The sequence below is a fragment of the Aricia agestis genome, chromosome 8, assembly GCF_905147365.1.
Source record: "Aricia agestis chromosome 8, ilAriAges1.1, whole genome shotgun sequence".
NCBI lineage: Eukaryota > Metazoa > Arthropoda > Insecta > Lepidoptera > Lycaenidae > Aricia > Aricia agestis.
The window spans coordinates 5,616,170-5,643,086 of NC_056413.1; the positions used below are offsets into that span (position 1 = coordinate 5,616,170).

Below are 26,917 nucleotides of genomic sequence, written 5' to 3' on the forward strand. Positions count from 1 at the left end.
CAAAGCTTTATCGATACTTTGCGCTAAAATTATCGCAAGGAGTCTCTTTAGACCGCGCTCGTCTTTAGTTATTTTAATGGTAAACAAGAAGACTAATGGCAATTAAATATTATTTGTCGAAGAAATTACCTATATTAAAGACACTCAAGAAGAAAGCTATTTAAATCCTAAAAATGCGTAAAACCAACTAAAATAAACATGCGTGTGCCAACCCTAGCAACGTAGTTTAGTCGATATTGTTTGAACTCCTTCCCTTTCCTGGTCCGTCATTTGTTTTGATCTACTGCCGACATGGGTAATACGGAGAGTAATGTTACTAGTGGAGTCAAGAAGCAGGCGGGGACATGTACGCAGAAGCTGTACAAACTGATTGATGTCAAAGGTAAGGACAGAAGCAGGTCAATATTTTTGGACGGCGAGTTCTGAGGCTTGGGTGGCTAAGAGCCACCACCAGATTAAAGTTACACCCCGTAGAACAAAATGGCTAAGTATACTGCGTGAAATTTTAATGGTTGTTTTCCCGCAGTAAAATGATTCTATCTTAGTAGTACAATAGATTTGTGAAGTTTTTTTTTTATTCAAAACATACTTAAATAAAATTCGGCCGAGTCATAGCCGCTCGGGCCTATCGGCATAAAGTTACCATAGTACGTCATACAATATATTTTATATTTTCAAATAACTTGCATGATTCTATAATACCTACTACTATATTAGCTTAGATAAATTATTGGTCTCGCGCGCGCGCTCGACTAGATACCGCGCTGTATAGAAAACACAGATTCCCGAATGCGGCACCTCAATATTGTAGTGTATGTAAAACAATGCACAAATATTGTTGTGTGCGTAGATAATCGGGTTGCCAGATACGTGACTGGTGCCCTATCAATGGGGAAAAATTAGTTGCTGTGGTCTTGTAATTTATTAACTGGTGCCCTATCAATGGGGAAAAATTAGTTGCTGTGGTCTTGTAATTTATTAACTGGTGCCCAATCAATGGGGAAAAATTAGTTGCTGTGGTCTTGTAATTTATATTTTTGTATAGTAAGTGCTGATTTTTCAATCACCAGATAAACTTTACCATTGGAATAAAGTCCATTCGAAAAGAATGCCATAAAATAACAACGTTGTTTAGGTCAACGAAATATAATGGGTACAATATTGATGAGAAAACAATACAAAAACAATGGTAGGAAGTTTAATGAAAGTTAAGAATGAGTCATAAAAAAGCAAATGTTAAATTTGTTTTCTCATTTGTTACTGTATTGTGTACTTACATAAAATATAAACTGTATTTAAGATTTTTATTATACTCGTAATATGATACTCATAATTCATATCCATACAAATATTATAAATGCGAAAGTATCTCTGTCTGTCTGTCTATCTGTCTGTCTTGCTTTCACGCCAAAACTACTGAACCGATTGCAATGAAATTTTGTATACAGTTATTCTAGAGTCTGAGAAAGGACATAGGCTACATTTTGATGTGGGAAAATATCTTATTTCCATGAAAATATCGATGAAAATGAATTCGCATTGCGCGTGGCCAGCGCTCATCCCGGGGGTCCTGGGTTCGAGTCCCGCAGGCGGAACAAAAAGTTTTCAATGTTCCTGGGTCTTGGATGTGTATTAAAATAAAATTTCAAAAATCTTAAACATATTTTATGTATAATATTATAAAAAATCCAGAAATATATCGATGGAATGAACATTTTAGTTCTAATACGATTCAACAGATGGCGTTTTATTTTTTACTTTATTGTAACATAGAACTAATCATACTTATTAGTTAGTATGTTTTTGTTTATAGTTTTTAATACGTTAGAATATTATGTTTAATAATATTATCACTTGGTATAATAATAATCAATCTATCTTATCTTATGTAGAACTCCTACTGCATTTCTAATCCATACTATCCATACTAATATTATAAATGCGAAAGTGTCTGTCTGTCTGTCTGTCAGTCTCGCTTTCACGCCAAACGCCAAAACTTCCGAACCGATTGTAATGAAATTTTGTATACAGATAGTCTAAAGCCTGAGAAAGGACATAGGCTACTTTTTTACTGGAAAAAAGGGTTGTAAGGGGGTGAAAATGCGTAAATTTGTTCAAATTAAGTTAGTTCCAACAATTCATAATAGATGGCGCCGTGCGTCTTCTACATCGCGCTGACGCTTGCTCAAAAGTCTTTCTATAAGACGTGGTATCATCTTTTTAATTTTCAATTTTTTCGATTGTTATATCTATTCTACGGTATTAAATAACTCAGTACTTTATCTGTGCAGTGACGTAACCTTAAATCTATCAATGATAAATAGTTTATGGGTAAAGTTGTGTAATTGGAGGGCTAAATAAGCTTTAAAATTTGGCATAAAATATAAAGTTTAATATAAAAAAATGAAATACTTATTGTGTGCACACTGCACAGCTGTATTGATTTAAGGGGTACCAGGGTTTTTTTATAAAAGCTTTTGACACCAATTTTGTTGACATCGCGCGCTATAAACTGAAGTCCACGCGGACGAAGTCGCGGGCAACAGCTAGTTTATTAATACACATTCATGATCCAGGAACTTTGAAAACTTTTTGTTCCGTTGGCGGGATTCGAACCAGCTACCCTAGCTAGAGATTTTAATGCGCTCATCCACTCATCCACTATGTATATATAAAAAAATAAGATATAATAAATAAATAAATAAAAATCACAATCTCAGAAAAATTTGGGATTTTTTAGTTTATGGTAATTGGCAACACTGAACATCAAGCGGTACTCCGATCCGAATTTTCAGGTTTATATTATTTTTCTGTGTTTATGACGATTTATATAATATTTACTAATGGTATGTGATGCCAGTACCTTTCTTGTTTCTTGTAGTGTTATTATTGCATAGTCTCACTACGCAAATTGGCATTTTGCTACGGACGTAACTTAAAATTTCGAAAATTATCGACACATCTACCTCACCCGAAGCTTGCGGCGCGACTGGCGCGGTTACGCCCGATGTGGCGTATTATTTGTTGCCGCATTTTTCAAGTACTCCGACGGTATCTAGTCGTAGCGCGAGCGCGAGACCAATCATTCATCTAAGTATATTAGGTAAATCGTTCTGCTGCGGGAAAACAACCACTAAAATGTCACGTTGTATAAACGCTGTGAGAACGCTTAATGTTTCGTTGCATTGCGTTATGTCGTCAGTACGGAATGCCACAATAATCTATACAGGATGTAACAAAACTAAGTGATAATACTTTAGGGTGTGCATGTGCTCCTTGTAGAAAGTTCACTGTGAAAGTAGCAGCGCTGAAAGACCAGTTTTTTTCACTTTTGTATGGGGAAACTCGTGACGCCGGGGCGCTCGCCCATACAAAAGTGAAAAAAAAATTTGATCTTTCAGCGCTGCTACTTTCACAAGGAACTCATACACACCCTAAAGTATTATCACTTAGTTTTTTTACACTCTGTATAATTGTAAACATGAGTGGAATGTGGATACAGTGGATAACTAACATTTTATAACATAAGGGCAATTACTTATTAGTTATTTTTTCTCAAATAATTTGACCAAATCTCGTAACTTTCCTACTTCATCATCTGACTTGATATCTGGGTGTACGTAAACTTTATTTTAATGTCAAATCATTTTCCTGGTCCTAAAGCCTTCATTTATGCATTTTTTTGCATAAATGAAGGCGATTATTTTCAAAGTTAGTTACCCACTTTATCCACCCACGTCTTCAATTACCATGAGAATGCAATGTATGCCACATAGCTACGTTGCGACGACGCGCGACAAAACAATACAAAACGGCAATAGTGCAAGTTGCAACGCGTCATCCACTCTCTCACGTCTTCATTTCTTGCAGTGTTGCCAGCTTAGTGGAATTTCCACTAGATGGTGGCTTAGACGTGCCTTTTGGCGGGAAAAATTTGGTTTTAGTGGCTAGTGGTCAAGACTTAACAGGTTTTCAAACTATATTTTCATTTTAACAACATTTTCAAATTATATTCAGGTAGGTTTTTGTTGTCTTTACGTTATTTAGTGGAATTCCGGTGGTTAGAGAGGCCATTTAGGTTTTAGCGGTTTCTGGTGGTTTACGCTGCTACATTTGGTAAGTTAGTAAAAAAAATGTTGGCAACATTGATCTCTTGTCCGTAGTATCATCAAAGCAACACGTCTGATGATGCGACGCGTTGCATAATATAAAATATGAAATCTGTGTGTAAACGTCGCGTCGGAGCGTTGATGCTGTCGAACCGCACCGCAATGCTAGGTAGCAATATGACCTCGGGCTAAGGAGAAGTTAAAGCTTTATAAAATCAATCCTAATAATTTCTGAACTCGAATTTAAATTAATGTTAAATACTCGGGTACATCTGAAATTGACGATGCCTGAAATTACTTTTTGATTTCACTGAGTTAATTGCTACTTAAAGATATTAAATCCGTTGGTAACAAATTAAATTGGGTTTATTTAGGACTTATTTGCAAAGGTCGGATATTTCAACTGTTTATATGCGCGTGGTTGGTTTACAAGGTGAATTTTCAAAAAGAGCATACTAAGCAAAGCCAAAACCATTATGTACCTAAGTATATATTATTATGTATAAGAGGGTATACCAAGGGCGAGAGAAATTGAAAATAGGTATTTGAAAATGTATTGCTGTCTCACCAATCTCAAGTCTCCCACCGCAGAGCGCGATAGATACAACACGACAAAAGTTCTAATAAAAGAACAGAAAATCTTCGATTCGTTGTCCGCTGATTCCTTCTCCAAAACTTAACCGACATAAGTACTTTTTTCATTAAGAATTAAAGCAAGGCTTGAGCTGTGTTCCTATATTTTTTTTGTATATTCTAGCCATTTTTGTTTTCTGGGTGTTTGAACACAGAGGAAAATCTGGCCATTTTTGGGTTTTTGGACGTTCTTATCTTTTTTAATAATAAAATTCTGAAAAAAAAAAAGAAAACATAGGGACATGCTAACAGTGTCCATAGATATTCAGGAAAAAAATAACTCTACCAGGGAGGAAACAGGGGACAACGTTTGTATGGAAAAATGGCGGTGTGGACTCCTCATAAGCTCGCGATCCACACAAAGAACCTATATTTATAGGCTTTTGGTTGACAATGACTTAAGTTGGAATTCCCATATTGAAATATTATGTACTAAACTACAAAAGTTCTCATATGCACCACGGATATGCACTATATATGCTAGCAAAAGTAGTCGGTATCAATGTCTTGCTTATAACGTACAATGCTTACGTAGCATCAATTTTAAGATATGCTATTGTTTTTTGGGGTAATGCTACTGAACATGAACGTGTCTTTAGAGCTCAGAAAAGATGCATACCCTCTATGTGCGGTCTCAAACAAACAGAAAGCTGTGAACCCTATTTTAAAAAGTTTAAGATCCTAATGTTACCCTGTTTATATTTAAAAAATTATATCAATTTTATTTAAAAAAATATATAACATACAGTATACGAAAACTTTAAAAGCATGCGACATAAAAATAAACTTAAAATACCTCTATCAAAGACTTGTAAGCTTAGTAAAAGTGCATACATAATGATGCCAAAACTGTATAACAAACTACCCTCTGACATAAAGCAAACTGAAAATTGTTATAGTTTCAAAAATAAATTATTTACATTTCTCATAGATAAAAATTTCTACTCTGTTGCAGAATATCTAAACGATAAATATAATTAATTCATTAAAAAAATATTTTAATATATATATATAATTTAATGTAATGTATAATTTTGACATGATTTTAATATGTGTTGTAATGTGATGAGACCTAATTTTATAAACCTTTTTAGATTACATAATAAGCATGTTACTTAATAATTAATATGACTTCCATAAAAAAAACATTTGCATGCCATAAACAGGCAAAACATGTAAGTACCTACGTATCAATGTTTGGAACATCTAATTTTACCATGTTTTGTGCAAATAAAGAATTTTGAATTTGAATTTGAATTTAACAGAAATCGGCCACAAACAAAAACTTTAACAGACCTCAGGATCATATCCTGGATACTTACTAATACTTACTAGTTACTTAATTAATATTATCAATGCGGACGTGTGTCTGTCTGTTACCTCTTCACACCTAAACCGCTGAATCGTTTTTGCTGAAATTTGGCATGGAGATACTTTGAGTCCCGGGAAAGGACATAGGATACTTTTTATCCCGGCAAAATGTATGGTTCCCGCGCGATAAGCGAATTTTGTCGCAACGGAGTTGCGGGCGTCATCTAGTCTTCAATATTTTCATTGAAGGTAGCGGACTTCTAGTGGACATGATGAAACGGGCCGTCCAGAACAAGCAGTACGCGGAGATAGACCACGCCATCAAGACCAAGGTGGAACCGTTTCTGTACAATAACGGCAAAGGACGATACATACCGATATCCCATGTCGTGCTGCTGAGGAACAAGGAGAGGCCGAGACATAAGTTGGTAAGGAGAGAGTTGAGCGAAGAACCCTATAGGAAGTGCTTGTTCAATGTTCAGACACAACGGGAACCGCACGTTTCAAGTGCAGAAACCGAGCAGTTAAGTGTGAACGCTTTAAGAGGATACAACAGGGGCTAGAGAAATGAAAAAAAAGTACGTGTAATATCTATAGCTGTCTCCCTTACCTCAAGCCTATACCGCAGAACGCGATAGAGACAACTGCAGAAAATCCAGAAAATCAACGATTCGTTGTCCCCTGATTCCTTCTCCAAAACTTAACCGATTTAAGTACTTTTTTCATTAAAGATTAAAAAAAGGCTTGAGCTGTGTTCCTATGTTTTGCTTTTTTTGTATAATCTATCCAAATCTGTTTTCTGGACGTTTGAACACAGTGGAAAATCTGGCCATTTTTTTGGGTTTTTGAACGTTCATATCTTATTTAATAATTAAATTATGAAAAAAAAGAAAACATAGGGACATTGTATTAGTGGCCGTCGATATTCAGGAAAAAAATTATAACTCTACTAGCATTATCCAGGGAGGAAACAGGGGACAACGTTTGTATGGAAAAAATGGCGGTGTGGAATCCTCTTAATACAACGCCTTTGTATTGTTTGTAATAAGCTGCGAGCAGTTAAAACTTAAAACACGCGGGTCCAAACCGCGCGGTTCCCGCTTTGTCTGAACAAGCACTTATAAGGGCGAAACCGCACTAGGTGAGAATACGTTACAGCGAAGCGACGCGGTACTTAGCGTTGCAAGGTACTGACGTTTTGCGTTGCGTAGTTTAGCTCATATGATTTCATACAAAGAATTTTGCGTCGCACCGCTGCGGTGCGGTTACACCTTTATACAATTTATATTGCTACTTATGCAAGGCATTCCAATTTGAAGCAGGCCTAACAGCAAGCAGGGCTGCCTGCTGGCCCAACGGGCAGGCGGCAAGTCTCCAATCTCCATTCATAATGTTCATTCTTATGCAGTAAACTAATAACAGTTTTGAATGGCTCGTTGGAAAATCCATTGCATTGCATCGACGCGGCACAATATTACAAAATTGATCCTCATTTTCAATAAACCTAATATTAGGTTCTAAATGCAGTAAGTATACCATGGTATTCTGCAGATTAAGTTCTCAGAAACTCGAGCAACGTTCATAATATGCTCTAAGTTTTAGCGAGAAAACTTCGCCTTGCACTTTAATTATTTTTCCTAACATAAGTTTATTGAAAGAATTCACCGTTGTTACAAAGTTTCCTTAGTTTTCACAAAAACGTTTACCGACTTCCAAAAAAAAGGCGTGCTTGCGTGCGCAAAAAAGTGAGGTGGAGGTATTTCTATGAAGAACTAGCTGTTGCCCGCGACTTCGTCCGCGTTAGCCAAGTATTATTGTACAAAAATATTCAATGTACAGAATTGACCTTCCTACGATTTTATTATATTTAGATGTTCCGCGCGGCTTCGCTCGCGTATTTTAGGAATTTCACACAACCGTACATTTTTCCGCAAAAAATAGCCTATGTCGCTTCACGTGGTCTATTCTTCATAAAAATTGCTCCAGTAGTTCTTAAGATAATAAGCAATTTCATATAATTTCCCCCTTTTTTCCACATTTTCCTCTATTTCTTCGCTCATATTAGTGTGAGCGTGATAAAATATAGCCTATAGCCTTTCTTGATGAATAATTTTTCAAATCGGAGCAGTAGTTCCTGAGATTAGCGCGTTCAAATAAGCCCTTTCAAATAATTTCCCCCCAGTTTTTTCCACATTTTCCTCTATTTCTTCGCTCTTATTAGTCTTAGCGTGATAAAATATAGCCTATAGCCTTCCTCGATATATGGGCTATCTAACACTGAAAGAATTTTTCAAATCGGACCAGTAGTTCCTGAGATTAGCGCGTTCCAACAAACAAACTCTTCCGCTTTATAATATTAGTATAGATTTTTCCACATTTTCCTCTATTTCTTCGCTCCTATTAGTCTTAGCGTGATAAAATATAGCCTATAGCCTTCCTCGATAAATGGGCTATTTAACACTGAAAGAATTTTTCAAATCGGGCCAGTAGTTCCTGAGATTAGCGCGTTCAAACAAACAAACAAACTCTTCCGCTTTATAATATTAGTATAGATAAAGAAATATTCCTAGGGATAAACATGCATGGATTTTGAACGTAATTGAATCACCGGGCTTCGGGCAAATTGAATATTTTGTAATCTGGCAACTCGCCAACTAGACCTAAATTCTAGCTATCATCATTCGGCATTCCTATTCTCAAATGTTTCTCTGAGTTCCTGAAATGAAAATCTTTGACAAACATTCAAGGCAAACTGATAGAATAAAGTCCCTTACCGATTAAATATTTCAATTATTTATTGGTCATTCAGCTCTAATTGGGCAAATCTGTGTTAAAGTCAACTATACAACAAGCTCACTTAACAAGAGAAATAATAATTGATTTTCGACCCAGGGTGAACTTTCCACTCTGGCGAAAATGGCCTTTCTATCCTCTTTTCTTTGTGTCTTTGATTAAATTATGTAAAAAGATAAAAATAACTTTTCCAAGAAGAACAGATAAAGCGTCAAAGCATAAACTATTTAATTTTAGTGTACCTTTACTAATTACTATATTTTAATTTGACAGTTACCACCACTAAGAGGGATGGAGAATCCAGACGAAGAATTCGACATAGATAAAGACTGGCCATTGGTTACCCAACAGGAGTATGACGCAAGCCCTTCAGCGTACAGGGAACTTTGTTGGGATTTGAAGGTAACTGTTACAATCTACACCTATTTTAGATTTAAGTTAATATGATAATTGTAGCTTTGTTAACTATGAATAAATACTATATTATATAGGCAGATCACAGGCCTCTACAATTAACAGCAGAGTGAGGCCAGTGATTCATTTATGTTGAAATTTGTCTAAGTATATATCACATATTATTCACTCGTCTACGAATCTTTTGCTATCTCGTTGCAAATTTACGAAAGAGTTCGAAAACGATATTTACGCGAATAAATGAAAAAAAAAACACGAGATTCTATTTCCATTCTAGTCAGAAGCGTAGCGTACCTTGGCGAGGTTTCGTATAAAGATTCGTTAGGAGGCCCTTATGAAGCGTTAAAATTTCTCACAAAACGAAAAAAAACATAACATTCACGTTGGGGGCCTCCGTGGTCCAGGCAGCGGTAGCTACGCCACTGAGTCAAGCTACTCGTTTCAGGAGCGCGGTGCCGTGGGCGAGACAATTCTTCACCTGTGTTTCTTATCTGCCACATCGCTCCTGGCTGACTTGGCCAAGAGGCTACTGCGGTTCTACCCCAAACTCATCAACGACGTTTACATGAGCGACGAATACTATGGTTAGTATGTTAATAAAATAAAATTCATAGTGAATCATTCACCTTTCATGGTGAATATTCATTCCGTTTTAGATCCTTTGCAGAAAAAGCAACTTTTTCTATAGGAACAATTATTTATTTTACTTTATAAAAAATATGATGTTGTGTTTGTGTTGATGTTCATTTACTTAAGGATACCAGTATCTAAATTTAACCACAAAAATATATTTTTAAGAAGGCATTAATATTAACTTCACTTTTATTAATGCCTTCTTATACTTATACATCATAGAAAGGACGATGCGTACAATCCTGCAGATATCAAAGTAAGATAAATATTCTGGAGTGACCATTTGTCACGACTTTTTTGGCAGCCATTCTTTGTGGACGTCCCAAATAAAAGTTACAGAAAAAGCTATATAAAGTATTAGAACGAATTGTTTACTTGTGGGGTAACAGATTTATGGTGTTATTGAATAATTCATAAAAGCCCAGAAAAACAATACCTGGTTTGCATGTGCGTAAGTAGGTCACGGATTATTTTGTAGCCGTTCTGCGGAGTTTTCAGCCTCGCTCCGCAAATTGATTTTACTTTGATAGAGTGATCGATAACACTTTGATATTAAAAGCGGATATTAGTATTTAGTATTAAGTATGTAATTACTTAAGAGATCGGGGCTTTATGAAATTTCAAGGTTTTGCGCGTTAAACCGTTCACTTAATAGTAAGGGATTGAAACCGTAATCGTGTTCCGTGCCCATCAATTTTTAGATTCCCACCGTACTCCTTGAATGTAACTGAGTCTGTAAAATTTGTCGCTTTAGAGCCAGCAGGCCTACTACAAAACCGTTTTGAGACTCGAATAATCGAACTTGAATGCAGCGTCGCTCTAACAACGTCATTTCACGTTCGATTGTTTGAGTCTCAAAATGGTTTCGTGGTACGGCCCCAGGCTACTGCTCCGGTGGGTTGCGTCGTCGAATATAACATGTCACGAGGCACGAGTACAGAACGACGACAGGACTCAGGACTTTCATACTTCGAGCTCAACTCCTTTCCGTTGTTTTATCAAAGCACCTCGTCCGACGAAGTGAAACATCAATGTAGCGCATAATGTGGCTACTGCGCAACGCAGCAATATGACTATTCGTTCTTAGTTCTTACAAGTTACATGTCTTTGCACAAACTTTAGAAGCTTAGACTTTTCGCTAAAAACACTACATAATGTTCAACGACTGTTGTTAACATTATGCGAAATGTCTTTAGTCGTTAGCTCGAAATTGGATGGAATAATGTATGAGATGAGTGGACGTCAACATTAGCATACTGTCAAAACATCACACTCCAGAATCTGTTGTTTTGACGCTGAAATGCTATTATGATTCAGTACAACTCGTATGGTTTTTATTATGTTTACTCCATTTATCGCGGTCTTATTATCTTTTCAATGAATGAGAACTCATTCATTCAAAGTTGGGCTCAGACGTGTCGGGATTCCAGAGGTGCTCCGTGCAGGAAAATTCACTGCACTGAATTAGGATTTAGAGCCCCCGCAGACTGCAGACTTTCTATCGACCGATGAAGTCTGCGGGGGCTCTTAGTACTATCAGAGATGTTGATTCATAGGTAGATGGCGGACTTACGTTATTTGGTTGGATTCTATTAATTCAATATGAATCGCAATCTATCGGTTGCGTTATGTCGTTTGACATAACGCAACCAAACGACGTAGGTCTCCCACCTGCCTATATGAATCACTTTCTTCGATGGCACATTGTGCTAATATTGTTCTAATTTTTGTAGTGTGAAATCCCTCAACTCTGGAAGTCTCGAGCGTTCTAACTCCCAGACTTAATAGTATTAATGCCAATAGGGTCCCTGAAATACCAACATATTTCAGGAGAGAGCGTGTTACACATGACGATAGTAAACGAGGATCTCACCATGGTGAAGTTCCTCCTGGACTCTGGAGCGGACTACCACGAGCGGTGCTTCGGCAACTTCATGTGCCCGGAAGACCAGAAGGCGTCCCGGTCGGATTCGCTGGAGCATGAGTGGGTTAATGTGCAGCCTGATACTAATTATGATGGGTGAGCAGATTTTAACAACGTGGTCCAGTGGCTTTGGCCGCCTTTCCACCAGAGCTGAGCGGAGCTATGTTGCGAGGAATGTGTTTTTGAAAACCAATAGAATCGCTTCATTGACATGACTTTGCCATGGCATCGCTCAGCGCGGCGATGCTATTGGTTCCCAAAAACACATTCCTCGCAACACAGCTCCGCTCAGCTCTGGTGGAAAGGCAGCCTAAAGCTGGCTTTTGACTCAGAGGTTGCTACTATTCTAGTAGAATTTTACGGTTTTAACGTCAGGGGTTTAGCTTTAGAGCTTGGGTATCTATTCCGTCGTGTGTTTGATTTCCGCGTAGAAACAATAAAATATGTGTTCAAGACGTAAGGGTCAATTTATATTAGCGCAGAGTTGAAGCGCATCGAAGCGAATTATTAATTAGGTAATTCGCTTCGATGCGCTTCAACTCTGCGCTAGTATAGGTAGTAGGTAGGGTAGGCTTCATGTGATTGTCTGACAAGAAAGATGTTCTATGCGTCGGATGGGCATGTAAATCGGTCTTGCGCGATCTCTTGCTAGTTGTGTCGTATTATCCCTTTGGGTTTCGAGAGTAAAAGCAAGAAAAAAATATGCTCTTGGGTAAGTACTGCGCGCAATCTAGAGTATAAAATATAAAATTGCTTCTGTCAATTTCAAAATTTCAAATTCCAGTTGACAAAACAACGAACTTCTACTGATGCCCGTTGCAGACGATGCACAGTAGCTTGCGCGAGTACTTGCGCAGGTACTTGCGCCAGCGTTCAAACGTAAAAAGATCACGCGAAGTAGCTTTGTATAGTGCCAGTGCATAGTAGGCAACCATGGACAAGCGTATGGTTTTGAATAAACTTTTTAAGTGCCTAATTCAAGAGCTAAATGGAGTGATAGCAGAGGAACTGATGCATTCCATAAACACTCATGTTCTTTATACAGTTGTATAAACTGTATAGTTTTGTCTGAATTCCATTTATTCATTTTTAATTCACAAACTTAAAACATTAAGACTCAATAAAACAACCAACTCCCCAACAATCTAGTGGTAGGTTTCTACATCTTTACCAAAACAACAAACAGACTGAACTGGCGCTAGTACTGGCGCCAGTACTGGTCAACGCATGTTCAAACGATGACCAGTGAAGTAGCGCGGGGGTGAAGTAGACGGAGCGGGGGCAAATGAGTCGCACTTGCGCGAGGACCAAAGCGAGTGCTACTAAGCAACTTGCACTCGCACTTTCACTAAGCAAAATGCGTTCACACGATGAAAATATATGCTTAGTATTAGTACTTGCGCAAGCTACTGCGCATCGTCTGCAACGGGCTTGACACCGAAATCGGTGTTGAAAGCTGTTACTATTCCATCGAAACTCTTTCAGCTACGTGTACTGGGGCGAGTACCCGCTCAGTTTCGCGGCGTGCTTGGGCCAGGAGGAGAGCTACCGGCTGATCCTGGCGCGCGGCGCCAACCCCGACAAGCAGGACACCAACGGCAATACCGTGCTGCACATGCTCATCATATACAACAAGATCGTGAGTTACACTGATATTATAAGTTTCGCAGTTTGTTTGTCTGTTACCCCTTCATACTGCAACACCGTGCTGCACATGCTCATTATGTACCATCGAGTTGATGATTGATTCCTAGGCAGTTGACGGACCTACGTCATTTGGTCGGCGCGTGTCAATTCAATGTTAGCTGTGATCGGTCTACTTAGGTCCGCCATCTGCTTAGGAATCAACTTCTCTGATAGTACATCAAGATCGTGAGTTACACTGATATTATAGGGTCAAAGTGTGTTTGTCTTGCTGTCTATCTTTCTGTGTGTCTTTGTGTCACTATGATCAACAGTGAGAAGTTGGTAACTAACTACGAGAACTTACGATTTGATCTCAGGTGTGCCCAATTACATGCTCAACAGCTGTCTTCGGATCCACAACGAAATTAATCATAAGAAAGGTAGTAGGAGTAAAAGATATGTCTGTGATAATGTCTGTTTGTCTGTTACTTATCTCTTCTCGAACAAGACGACCAACCATGAATATCGCAAAGAAACACTTTTAATCCCGGTATAAATATTTTTTATTTTCACGAAAAAGTGTAAGGGACAAATTTTGTGTTAACGCTTTTGGTTTCTTCACACAAAAACTCAAGTAAGGGCCTGTTTCACCACTTCCTGATAAGGCTATCCACCACTTTACTTGACAGATAGAGTATGGAGAATCTGTCAAATAAGCCTATCCGGCACCTTATCAGGAAGTGGTGAAACAGGCCCTAAGAGTTGAAAATAATTCAACAGGGCACATTCGACATGGCATACGAGGTGGGCGCGTCGCTCAGCATCAAGAACGTGTTGAACCTCACTCCACTGACGTTAGCCGCTAAGCTGGCCAGAACAGAGCTGTTCTTCCACATCCTGAACATCGAGCGGGAGATCTACTGGCAGATCGGAGCGACCACCTGTGCGGCTTATCCGCTTGATCTGGTCGACACTATTGATACTAAGACTGGACTGATTAGCAAGGATTCGGCGCTGAATTTGGTGGTATTTGGGGTAAGAAGATGTATTAAGATAAGTAATGATTTAGGTCACATTGATGGAAGATTATTAACGTCTCCATGGCCCAGTGGTTAAGAGCGTGGCTCTTGAATCGGAGGTCGTGGGTTCGATTCGTACTGCGCACGCACTTGGGCACTATAAAATTACTCCTGCGTACCTGGCCTGGTTTCAATGAAACCGGCCACCGTCACCGAAACCGGTGTGGGGGGTATTGTTAGTTCTTACCAGCACTAGAATCCAAAGGTATATTAGTTTATGTATGAGAATAAAGTAGACAATTGCGAATTGTTGGTATAAATCTGAAATGCTATTAACTTCACTGTGAAATGACCTATTTAGCTACAAAATTTTAATAACAATAATTGGAAAGAGCTAAGCTTCTTTAAATGGTTCCCCACTGAAAAAAACATTACTGTAATCACCTCTCTGTCTTGTAGGAGAAAGACGAGCATCTGGAACTTTTAGAAGGAATGCTGATCGACTTGCTCAAGACGAAGTGGAACACGTTCGTGAAATTCCGCTTCTACCGCCAATTCATACTGTTCGCTTGCTACTTCCTAGTGTCTCTAGTTTGTTTCACACTACGGCCAGGGCCTCATGACAGGTCGCTTAACACGACCATGATCAATACTACGACCATCAATGATACTGAGGTGGATGTAGGTGAGTATACCAGGTCAAACAAAGGATACCCTATGACTTCTTTGACCTGACATGGACTTGCCTTGACACTATTTTGACTATATTATACTATAAAGACTGGACGATTGTCCATAACGGACGGCGATTTGTATTGCCTCTGGCCGAAGTTTCTTAAGTAAGCGATTACAAGACGATATGACTCCAGTTATTAAACTGATATTTCCAAAAATGATTATTGTTGGTGACCATGAAAAATTTCATTATTCTAGCAGAGTTTCTCACAAGCACTAACCGTTGAATGGTACATCGAAGACAGACTGACGGACGGATTATGGAAACTACTGATCCTTGATAATATTTCAGAAAATTGCACTCTCCCTGTTGGGATAGAGCTAAATCCAGCCGCCGAGGTGATCAACAGTACCAAAGCGGATGGTATACACTGTGCACGCTTTAAGAGTCATCCCAAAGAGAAGGACAAACGTGAGTAATTATCATCCCATATATTATTGACATGATGATTAATGCCTAATGGAAATGGCAGCTGTCATAGAATTTGCTAAAAATTCTTAAACTACAGTCGTGGCTTTGCAAGCGCCATGTCGATTAGCTACGCATTTTTTGTAATCCCATGATTTTGATTCAATGCAAGTTGAATCTAGGTTTACAGAGTAGGATATTTTAACCGGGTCATAAGTAACTAAATAACAACTTTTTTCAGCAACGGAACCTCCAAAAGAGAACGACATGGAAGGGTGGTGGGAGGACTTGACTGAGGAGTGTCGTCTCATGAACTTGGATACTTGGGAAGCTAAAGTGCGTACTTTTCTATCTGTTGAGTGTTGTTTATTTATTTAATATTTTCATCAGCCTCAGATATATTTTATAACACATTTATTACTATGTTACATACTATTTTTCCAAATATTTTTCCAGCTCCGAATATGCACCGAACTGATTCTATGGGTAGGAGCTCTGGCGTACATCGGGCTGGCTCTACGTGAGGCGAGGTTCTTGGGACTGAAGATGTTCTTCGAAAACTTGAGCACAGTACCGTCAAGGTAGGACGTTCTATTAATTTATGTAGCTTCATTATGTACCATCGAGGAAATTGATTCCTAGGCAGTTGACGGAACTACGTCATTTGGTCGGCTTATGTCAATTCAATGTTAGCTAAAACCGGTCTGATGGGTTTGACGTAACGCAACCAAATTACTTAGGTCCGCCATCTGTTTGATCTGCCTAGGCATCAACTTCTCTGATAGTACTACTAGAAATTCTAGGAATACTGCACTAGAATGACACCTCAGAGACACTACTTTGCAAAGTTCTTAATTTTGTCGGAAACTTCCGAGACGAACGAAAATACCCCCATGGCTCGTGCTTAACGGTAATGCCGTTAAGCACAAGCCATTCGTCGCTTTTAAATTTCGTTAGTCTCGCAAGAATGAACACCTGAACCTATTTTGTTTGTCTTGAAATATTCGTGGAAGTCCAGGTAAGGTTAATATTAGAAGGGAAGTTATAAAAGTTAACCAGGCCATTTAGCCGAAACTTTTTCGTTTTTGCTTCGTTATAGAATCACCGATCAAAATGTATGGAATTGACATAAGATGAGTCGAACGTCAACGTCATATTAACGAACGCTTATGTCAATTCCATACATTTTGATCGGCGATTCTATAACAAAGCGAAAACGAAAAGATTTTGGCTCACCCCCTAGGTCACATAGTTTTTTTTTTAAATTATTTTCTTATAAAGCCGTGACGTGTTGCGTCGCTACGATGCGGTCAAGTGTTAACAAAAACATTTAATCTTTTTGTTATTTATCGCTAGTAATAATATTAGATATAGGTCGTATTATAAAACACTAGTGTAATCAAAGTTTTCATAGGTGGATTGCGTAACAGAGCTGAGAGCTGAGAGCCTGTAGCCAAGTCGTTTTTTTACGTTTATGTCAACTCCATAATTTGATCCGTAATTTTGATCGGCGATTTTATAACTAAGCGATAAAGAAAAGGTCTTGGCTAAAGGGCCTGGCCTTAAGCCCGCTAAATATAGTATTCAAATAAAATCATTAAGATCTCTTTGAGGCGGCGCTGACACGAGTGGTCTACGGCAGTCGGCAGGTCTCGACTCTAGGGCCTTCTTACCTCGTGCTCATCTTTTTAAGCCCGTTATCTGCTTTAAAAATAACAAGCTTTTTTACTGCAATGCTGACCATTATTTACTGTAGTTAAAATATTTTAATCTTATTGCAAAATATAAAATAGTAGATATTGCCTGCAGCCATTGCGCCAAATTATGCTCATTAATTATGCATATTACAATAATAGGACTCAATTGGTAAACCAGTTAAAGCATGTAGAGATAGTAGACAGACAGACACACTTTCGTATTAACAATAATAGTAAGAATTTAAAAAACAATACTTATATTTTAAGTGTTTCAGTGCGAAAGTTATGCTGAAAAATTTTTAGCGTAGACATTTGCTACGAATTTTCGTAGCGGGTGTCTACGCGCTGATCTCTCGCCAGTCGTGTGGGTCTTCCGTCCCACTGGGTTATGAGAGTAAAGGAATAGAGAGTGCTCTCGTGTACTACGCACACACTTGGGCACTATAAAATTAATCCTGCGTAGCTGGCCTGGTTTCAATGAAACCGGCCACCGTCACCGAAACCGGTGTGGGAGCTATTATTATACATTTTATAAAATAATACAATATTTTATGTATTATAAAATTAATCGCGTAACAAGTCACAACAGTATAATTATTATTAACGTAGTAACAGAATATTGCTTTAAAATATAACTACAAAGCGACAATATAGTAACATTGTATCGGTCAAAGTTTAGTATAAAACATTTTTATAGCGCCATTTCCTTTGGAGAGTATCTGTGCATTGTTCGCGTGTGACATAAACGACTGTAGTGTACAGGCGCTTATTTATCACTTGCCCTCGTTCTGTTATTGCTCAAAATTTACTCCCTTTCTTGTGCTAATTATTTTGAGAGTTTCGAAGGAGTATCTATGAGCATTACAAGTAAGTTAACATGACTTAATGGTCAAATAATAACTTCTCCCATCTATAGTTAGATTAATCTATACTAATATTATAAAGCGGGAGAGTTTGTTTGTTTGTTTGATAGATAGCTTATTTATCGGGGAAGGAAGAGAGGATGCATAAACTATGTACTATGACACAGATATGTATTTTTTTTTTATGAGATAAGGGGGCAAACGAGCAAACGGGTCACCTGATGGAAAGCAACTTCCGTCGCCCATGGACACTCGCAGCATCAGAAGAGCTGCAGGTGCGTTGCCGGCCTTTTAAGAGGGAATAGGGAAGGGTAGGGATGGGAAGGGAAGGGAATAGGGTAGGGTAGGGAATAGGGGATTGGGCCTCCGGTAAACTCACTCACTTTTTTTGTGAGAACGTGGTATTTCTCCGGTCAAGCCGGCCCATTCGTGCCGAAGCATGGCTCTCCCACGTATAGATATATGTATGTATTTGGGTCACATTTTGTAGACTCGTGGACATACAATTACTCTTCCTTAGTTTTTATTATTCGTAGATCATAGGCTATTTTTTGTGGGCTAATTTTTCTGTGAAATTCCTAATTTACGCAGGCGAAGCCACGTGGAACGTCTAGCCATAAATATGTGTTAACAATATACAATTTTTCAATCAGAGGTGGCGAATGATCGCCAAATGATTTTGACGGAATCCTAAAGACTATTCTTACATAGAAATATACCATATGTTTTGCAAAACCCCCCTAACCCCTTTTATGCCGTGTTCTAGGGTACCATTCATTACTTAGTCTGTCTGTCTACCTGACTGTCAAGGTTAGTACTAAGATCATGGAGTTTTGATTACTTACCAATCGATTTTTTCACTAGGAAGAGTGTAACCAATATGGCTACCTAAGTCTTTTGGTTTCAGAGTTATGTTCCTATTCTCGTGTCTGCTGATGGTGGCTCTGCCGACCCTGCGCCTGGCGTGCGCGGATGAGGAGGAGGACCATCTGGCGGTGATGATCATGCTGACCACGGCACCATATTTCCTGTTCTTCTGCAGGTACGTGGTCCAGGGATCAAAGACCAGCCTTACGCCTTAGCAAACTGAAACTTTACTCCCATGTATTAAATAGGCTAGCCTAATTTCTTAGCACAATGTAAAATTTGGAAATTGAGGCACAGAATATATTATTATAATAGTACTCCGATTGAGGTCGTGAAAATTCTTCGACCTTGTCGTCATCTCTATTGAAAAGCAAGTTGTGTATCTTGAACTTGTCTACTAATAAATTAAGTTTAATCGTATAACGTAATCCTAAAAATGCCACGTCATATATACCGGTGTGTCTGACCCTAAGCGACATACTTTCGATTCTTGTAATTAGGTTGAAGCGATGTGGGTGACACATTTGAGCCTGTATGAAATGCCTGATGAATATGGAGTAAAGCCTGAAGGTGAAGTTTAAGCTTTTGCCTTTGAATGCCCCGCACATTATGGAAAAGTTATCTTTCTTATGGTAATCAGTCCGCCGTTTATTCTTGCTTAAAAAAATCCCGCTCCCATTTCAACTCATTTTCAACTTAAACTGGACTTAAAGTTAGCTCTAATTTAAAACTTAAACGTACCGTATCTCATTTTCGTATCAATCTCAACTCTTACTTAACTTAGACTCAACCATAACTTAAATTAGACTCAAACTGAAATTAATCTCAAACTAACTCAAATACAACGCTTATATTATTATAACATCTTATATATAAAATTTTCGTGTCACAATGTTAGGCCGCGTACTCCTCCGAAACGGCTTTCCTGATTTTAACCTATATGCATATTCAGTGGGTCTGAGAATCGGCTACTGGGTATCTACTTTTTATATTGATAAGTGCATTTGTTGAATAAATAATAGTAAATTATTACAACTCGAGACTGACGGCGACCATTGCTTGTGCGACGAGATAGCGATGGACGTTGCCATGGTGACTTACTTATTTAGTCACTTCAATAAAATAATACGGGCAAAATTCTTTATATGGCAAAGAAACGTTTGTCGGGACAGCTAGTAATATTAATGCCGGTAGCATAAACCGTAAAGTTTTTTCTACATAACTAAGTACTTCATTATACTTAGTTTGTGCGTTTTAAGATGATATGGGTGACAGTTTTCATATTCCTTGCTACGGGTTTTTTTTACAAGAAAATAAAAAAAAAACAAAATGTAATAAATTATATTCCATCTACAAAAAGTAAAAACAAATGTTTCCTATAATTGTAAATGAACTAAAAATGAAAAGTTGCTAAATGCTAACTTATTAATATAAAATTTGTGAAATAGGAGTAAGTATAAAATTATTGTTACGAAAACATTTGAAAAATGTCAGATGCATGAAACGGAACTTATGTCAATAGAGATTGACTCTGTTGAATCGAAATCAAATCGATAAAAAAGGGCGGCCATCTTAAATCGCCGGCACCACTGAAATGTCAGTACGAAATCGATAATTTAGATTGCAATTCCTTTACGAAGTGATTCGATATTTTTAAACTATCGATTAATTTTTGTTAGGTAACTTCCCTACTATTGTCAATTATAATGTGTCACGCATATCATCATAAAACGCACAAACTATAGTTTTCTTACTACATTAGTAAGTCTTAAAATCTTGGCGCCGTCTCACAATATGACAGCTATAGATATTTTCAGAGGATTCAAAACGGTGGGTCCCTTCGTGGTGATGATATACCGCATGGTGATGGGAGACCTGCTGCGGTTCGCCTGCATCTACCTCGTCTTCGTCATGGGATTCTCTCAAGGTACTCTTGCCCAATTTAGAGTTTTGTTAAATAAAATTAGGGGGCAAACGAGCAAACGGGTCACCTGATGGAAAGAAAGTCGCCCATGAACATTCGCAATATCAGAATCGTTGGTAAGAGCGTGGCGTCGATTGTCAGGAGCAGACAGTCATTCATAATTTTATAACAGTATTATTAGCCTTTAAGGGTTTTTGGCAGTGAGAAGCAAATGTCATAAGCGTCTAGTACTGGAAGACAACATTTCTAGAGCTATCCCGACGAAAATAAGAAATAAAAATTAGTATAAAACTTTAACGAAAGTTAGGTAGACCTTCACAACCGGATACCAACTCAAGTTACCGCGACTTAAACTCCATAGTCGCTGGTGGTTTTTACCTGTATAGGAGTGTACAAAAAACTTTGAGCTTTTATAAAATAACTGCAGCATGAGAGCCAGTCCACGCGGCGCGTTGCGTTTCGTCGTCGCAAATCGTTTCTCTCAGAAAACCGGCGTGAAACAGCGCTTGCGCAGTGTTTCGCCGAGTGAGTGAGTTTACCGGAGGCCCAATCCCCTACTAGTCCCTTCCCTACCCTACCCTATTCCCTTCCCTTCCCATCCCTACCCTCCCCTATTCCCTTCCCTTCCCATCCCTACCCTCCCCTATTACCCTATTCTCTCTTAAAAGGACGGCAACGCACTTGTAGTTCTTCTGATGCTGCGAGTGTCCATGGGCGACGGAAGTTGCTTTCCATCAGGTGACCCGTTTGCTCGTTTGCTTATTTCATAAAAAAAACGCAAATATTTTGACGTATAGCCGACCACACGGGCGCTATGCGTCAAAATATTCCAAAATACGCCATCGTCCCGATTCGTCTCGGGAGGCATGCGGGGTCATGTGTGCGTTGCGACGACGCAGCGCGCCGTGTGAACACCTTGGTTATTTGTATGTAAAACAACGCAACGGCAGCGCTGCGTCGACGCAACGCGCCGTGTGGACTGGCTCTGACGCCCGCATCTCCGTTGCGCCAAAGTTAATTTTTTCTGGGATAAAAAGTATGTTATGTCCTTTCCCGGGACTCATTTCGACGGTCCCTAAGTATAAAAGCACTTCCATATAATGAGCCGCATATTCCTACATTATTATTTTTTTTCTATCACAAGTAATTCCAAAGATAAAAAGACGTAAATGACGACAAGTTGGGAGTTTTATTAGATTTTACTGTGGTAGATGCGGAGATCTATACTTACCGTCTTGTACCGCATTGGAAATTACGCACCGTCCCGCGACATGTCATACATGTCCGTTTCTACCTCTAAGGTAGAGAATTATTTATAGACTTGTTATTATTTACGTACAGTTATTATGAGATTTTTGTTTGTTTTCAGTGGGACTAGTGCCACACATTCAATCAAATTTTAACCAATATGAATATTTAAGTGTTATAAATAATCAGTGACGTGAAATAATGGCTGCAACGGAGGCTGAGGCTTCTTGTCATGATGAACAACCATCAGGGCCTTACCGGTATGGATATAGAGCAAAAAATCTCGTTTGTTGTTCGAGGCCCCACAATAATCATTAATTTTATTTTGATTTTAATATATTTCTTAAAGCGCCAACAAAAAAACGTAATTTGGTGAAAATTTCTACTATTGCGGTTCTTGAGATGAACCTCGGCGATAGACGGACGAACCATATATAGAAAGCGAAGTCTGATAGGTTCCCATTTTCAATTATTAAGCACGGAAACCTAAAAGCTTAAAAATATTATATTATGTTACTTTATTTAAAAAAATAAAATAAAATATCTTTATGTTTGCGGCTTTGCAAGAACATTGAGTATGAGTTTCGACTGCATATTTGTTTTGCGAACAAAAGGCGTTAAATTGTTTATATGTTAAATGAAATGTTATTTATTTTATTTAAAACAATTAATAAATAAAAAACTATAAAGAACACTCATTTTTCGCTCGATAGACAAACTAACGACGGTAAATAAGCCCTTTCAAATAATCTTCCCCGTTTTTTCCATTTTCTTCTGTTTCCTTGCTCGTATTTATTTTAGCGTGATAATTTATAGCATATAACCTTCCTCAATAAATGAGCTATCTAACACTCAAAGAATTTTCAAAATTGGACTAGTAATTCCTGCGATTAGGGCGTTCAAACAAACAAACTCCTCAGCTTAATAATATTAGAATAGATAAGATGTTCTGTGGTCAATTTGGTAGTCGCCAATTGGAATGAAACACTATTTTGTTCCTGTGAAGAACGTGTAAGATGGTTATATCGATGCAGCTCTGTATTCAATGGTAATGCTCAAAATTACGACCTTCATAATTATATTCTCAAGAGTCAGTAAAAGTTGAATATAATAATCGACTCAGAATTATATTTTACCGTCCAGACTTGTCCACTGTAGAAGTTATAACGAAGCCTCAAAGAATTTATTCATTTAAGATGCAATTAAAAGTCTAAAGTCGTCAATGGTCACCTAGGGAAGGGAAATTGGAAAAGATATTGACCTTGCTCAAGACGTATCCGAAAAGACCAATAAGAATGTTTTTGTTTTACCCTTTAGTGGAAACAGAATTAGTTAATACATTGATACTAAAATTTATAGACTTTTGAAATCTATACAGTTTAACTTATCAAACAGTCACATTTCATTAGAATTTTTCATTTTAGGCCTATAGATGACATGTCCTTTTATTCGTTCATTATAACATAGAAAAAACTTCTTAAATTAGCAGCGTATAAAAAGATATGTCTGTATTTTTAGTTTTTCTTACTGAAGAGCCAGAATTTATATTACTCATACGTTATAAACTTGTAAATTATGACAATAAGAATCATTTTATAAAGTGCTGAATGAATTTAGGACCTAATATAATATTTTTATTCTTTCAACGTAAAAACAGACATGTACGACTTAACCGTTTTTACGCAGACAATTCAAAACTGAATTTGTCTTGAATTTTCAGCGTAAAAACGGTCATCTTGTAATTTTGGCAAAAATATTGAAAATATTTAAAATTATGTTATATCATTAGAAACGGCCTACATTAAGCTATACAAATCAACCAAAAACATTGTGTTAATGTTTTATGATAATCTACAGTAACAGTTTGAATCTTAAAAACGCTCTCCTGAAAACCACTACTTTTGACATGTCGCTTTATAGTAGGGACCGTCGATTTCATCAAAATTGGTTATGCGGTTTGGGCGTGAAGAGGTCTCAGACAGACAGACACACTTTCATGGATGAAGGTCTGGCTGCCCCTGGCTCTTGAATCTTGAGCCAATACAAAACTAAATGAAAGATTTACAAATAGACAATTAATAATGGGATATAACGCAAGCGCCCATTAATCATTTGACATTTGAAGTATTTTATTGGCGTTTTTTCCTTTACCTCCTTGTGCTTACTGTTTAGTCTTAACTCTTACCTAATTAGATAAGTCCATTTATCTAAAGTGACATTTACTTTTTGTTATGACTTATGATTAACATTAGTGAAAGTCATGTTGGGCTAGGTCTACGAAATTTATCAAAAATTCTCAAGATAATTAATTTTTCCATGCATTTTGTATTAATTGTAAAGCACGAATCGCCGATTGAGAAACATTTGACGAATTCAATAATTTAGAGAAAAATCTTCTAGCCTGAGTTCCCATTTCAACTAGGAAATAGGAACTCAGACTAGAAGATTACACCTATCACTTACTGATGTTAGTACAGTGGCGGCCCTAGGGGGTGGGGAACAGGATAATCGCCCGGGGCCTCGCTCTTGCAAGGGCCTCACAACCTATTTTTTCGTAAGACTAAAAGCCTCGCAATGGGTAAGGCCGCCACTGTGTAAGTACACACCTACCTACCAGCTACTGAAGTAGATCTGCGGTACGTATCCAATTATTACGCAAACAATGGCTTTCATTCTCCAGCCATTAAAATTACAATTATGTGGATCTCAAATGGAATCAGTAGCTTACAGTAAGACAAACATGAAAACATTAAAAATATAAGAGATAGCAGGCTCATGAATTTTGGCTTTGCCGTGACTACGGGGCGACGGATATGAATACGTACAGTTTAAGTTTAATTTGTAGCATCCATTAATTTTAGCATTTATCTTGTAGCGTACTACGTGATATTCCTGTCGTTCGACAACCCCAACACGCCGGAGGGCGTGGACGACTCGGTGTCGAACCCCATGCCGTCGCCTATGGAGAGCGTGATGGCCATGTTCCTCATGTCGCTCACATCATTCTCCGACTACTACAGCGCCTTCGAGAGGACCGACCATGAGATTGAGGCTAAGGTAAGTTAGGTGTTAATGTGATGATAAGTGTTAATATCTTGATGAAGATGCTAGCAACCTTGTTGTGACAAAATTCGAAATATTGTTAATCACGCAGAGTCGTACATTTAACTGCAATGCAAAAAACCAGGACTCAAAGTATCTATGTATTAAACTTACACTATGTATTAAACTTAAATAAAGCAGGTTATATTTTGTATACTGTAAAATTAAATGCTAAAATTAAATATTATATTATTTTTGTTGTAGTTACTATTCGTGATCTACATGATAATAGTGGCGATTCTCCTGGTGAACATGTTGATTGCCATGATGGGAAACACTTACCAGAAGATAGCGGAGACGCGGAACGAGTGGCAACGGCAGTGGGCGAGGATAGTGCTGGTGGTGGAGAGAGGAGTGCCACCAGCGCAGAGGTTGAAGCAACTAATGGCATATAGCCAGCCCATGGCTAACGGACAAAGGGCTTTGGTGCTGAGAATTAACCAGAAGGTAAGCAAATACTCGCGAATGATAAAGGAATTAGAGTAAAATATATTATAAGGGATGAAGAACGAGTGGCAGAGGCAGTGGGCGAAGATAGTGTTGGTGGTCGAGGGAGCTGGAGTACTATCAGCGATGTGGTTGAAGGAGCAATCTACGATCAACGGACAGAGAAAAATGTTCAAATCTAAACACAAAGAATGGAACCAGAATCCAAAGTAAAATTCCTTTATAGGGTTTTTTTTTATTTATACAATTAGGGACCATCTATGGGCTGTTCGCCCATATCCTTATTTCGTTAAATAGGGTTAAATGATGTACAGATAATATTGTATAAGTAAAATTATTAGCACTTAAACAACTTTTGAAATATATGGTGTTATAGGATAATAATTTGATAAAGTTAAAAAAGGAATAATTAAAAAGTACCTTTTTAAGAAAAGGTACTTTTTAATTTTTTTTTAAATTACAGGATGAAGATAAGGAAGAAATGAAGGAAATATTGGAGATGAAGCGGACTCATGAGCGTATAGTAGCTAAGAGGAAGGCTCGCGAGGCTGAATTGAAGGGCGCCAAGGGTCGACTGCCACCGGAACCAGCTAGAAACTATCCGATTAGAAAATAGGAACTGCACATGAGTAGAGCAATTTCATTTTTATAAAGTTTATCGTAATATCGGCATTATCACATCCAAGTAAGCAATCTAATCCATTCTGATGTAATGGCAAATAATCATGACGTCATAATCATCATTAACTACACTTACTAGATTTTGCTTGCTTGCAGCTCCTTCGTTTAAATAGAGTATCCCAAGAGGACCGTTTGTTACCTATATGCCTTGTCATAAAAGTTTGTTAACATCGAGGACTTAAAATTACTATAATTTTAAGTCCTCGATGTTAACAAACTTTTCCCCCTTAAAAATTATATAATAAAGTATAGGTGAAGTCATGACGAAGCAGATTAGATTTAGAAATATGAATGAACATGTCAAACAATTCATTACTGTGGTAAACGTAAACTCCTAAACTCGTTTGCATAGCACTTGTAGCTTCCAATGCAGTGTACCTAGGTAATTGACCGAAAACCTAATCGAAAGTGACTCAAGATCTGTCAGCAAGTACTATCAGAGAAATTGATTCATAGAATGACTACTATATAATACAGTAGAT

The 26,917-nt window shown here is 37.9% G+C and overlaps 1 protein-coding gene across 1 annotated transcript; it reads left to right on the forward strand.

The window, feature by feature from the left end:
• Positions 1–279: 279 nt before the first annotated feature.
• Positions 280–26,572, forward strand: LOC121729738 (transient receptor potential cation channel subfamily V member 5). The gene is made up of 16 exons (XM_042118346.1): positions 280–382; positions 6,303–6,481; positions 9,120–9,248; positions 9,706–9,844; positions 11,724–11,913; positions 13,303–13,456; positions 14,224–14,478; positions 14,922–15,147; positions 15,490–15,609; positions 15,848–15,942; positions 16,063–16,187; positions 19,074–19,208; positions 20,851–20,960; positions 25,081–25,262; positions 25,512–25,754; positions 26,218–26,572. The coding sequence occupies exons 1-16, from the start codon at positions 292–294 to the stop codon at positions 26,368–26,370; spliced, it is 2,526 nt and encodes an 841-aa protein (XP_041974280.1). The 5' UTR covers positions 280–291; the 3' UTR covers positions 26,371–26,572.
• The last annotated feature ends 345 nt before the right edge of the window (positions 26,573–26,917 follow it).

Excerpts from the sequence above, each read along its gene's own strand:
- LOC121729738 (XM_042118346.1), top strand. The coding sequence starts at position 292 with ATGGGTAATACGGAGAGTAATGTTACTAGTGGAGTCAAGAAGCAGGCG. Across the intron at positions 15,943-16,062 it reads TGGATACTTGGGAAGCTAAA|CTCCGAATATGCACCGAACT; the intron begins GTGCGTACTTTT and ends ATATTTTTCCAG. Across the intron at positions 25,263-25,511 it reads ACCATGAGATTGAGGCTAAG|TTACTATTCGTGATCTACAT; the intron begins GTAAGTTAGGTG and ends TTTTTGTTGTAG.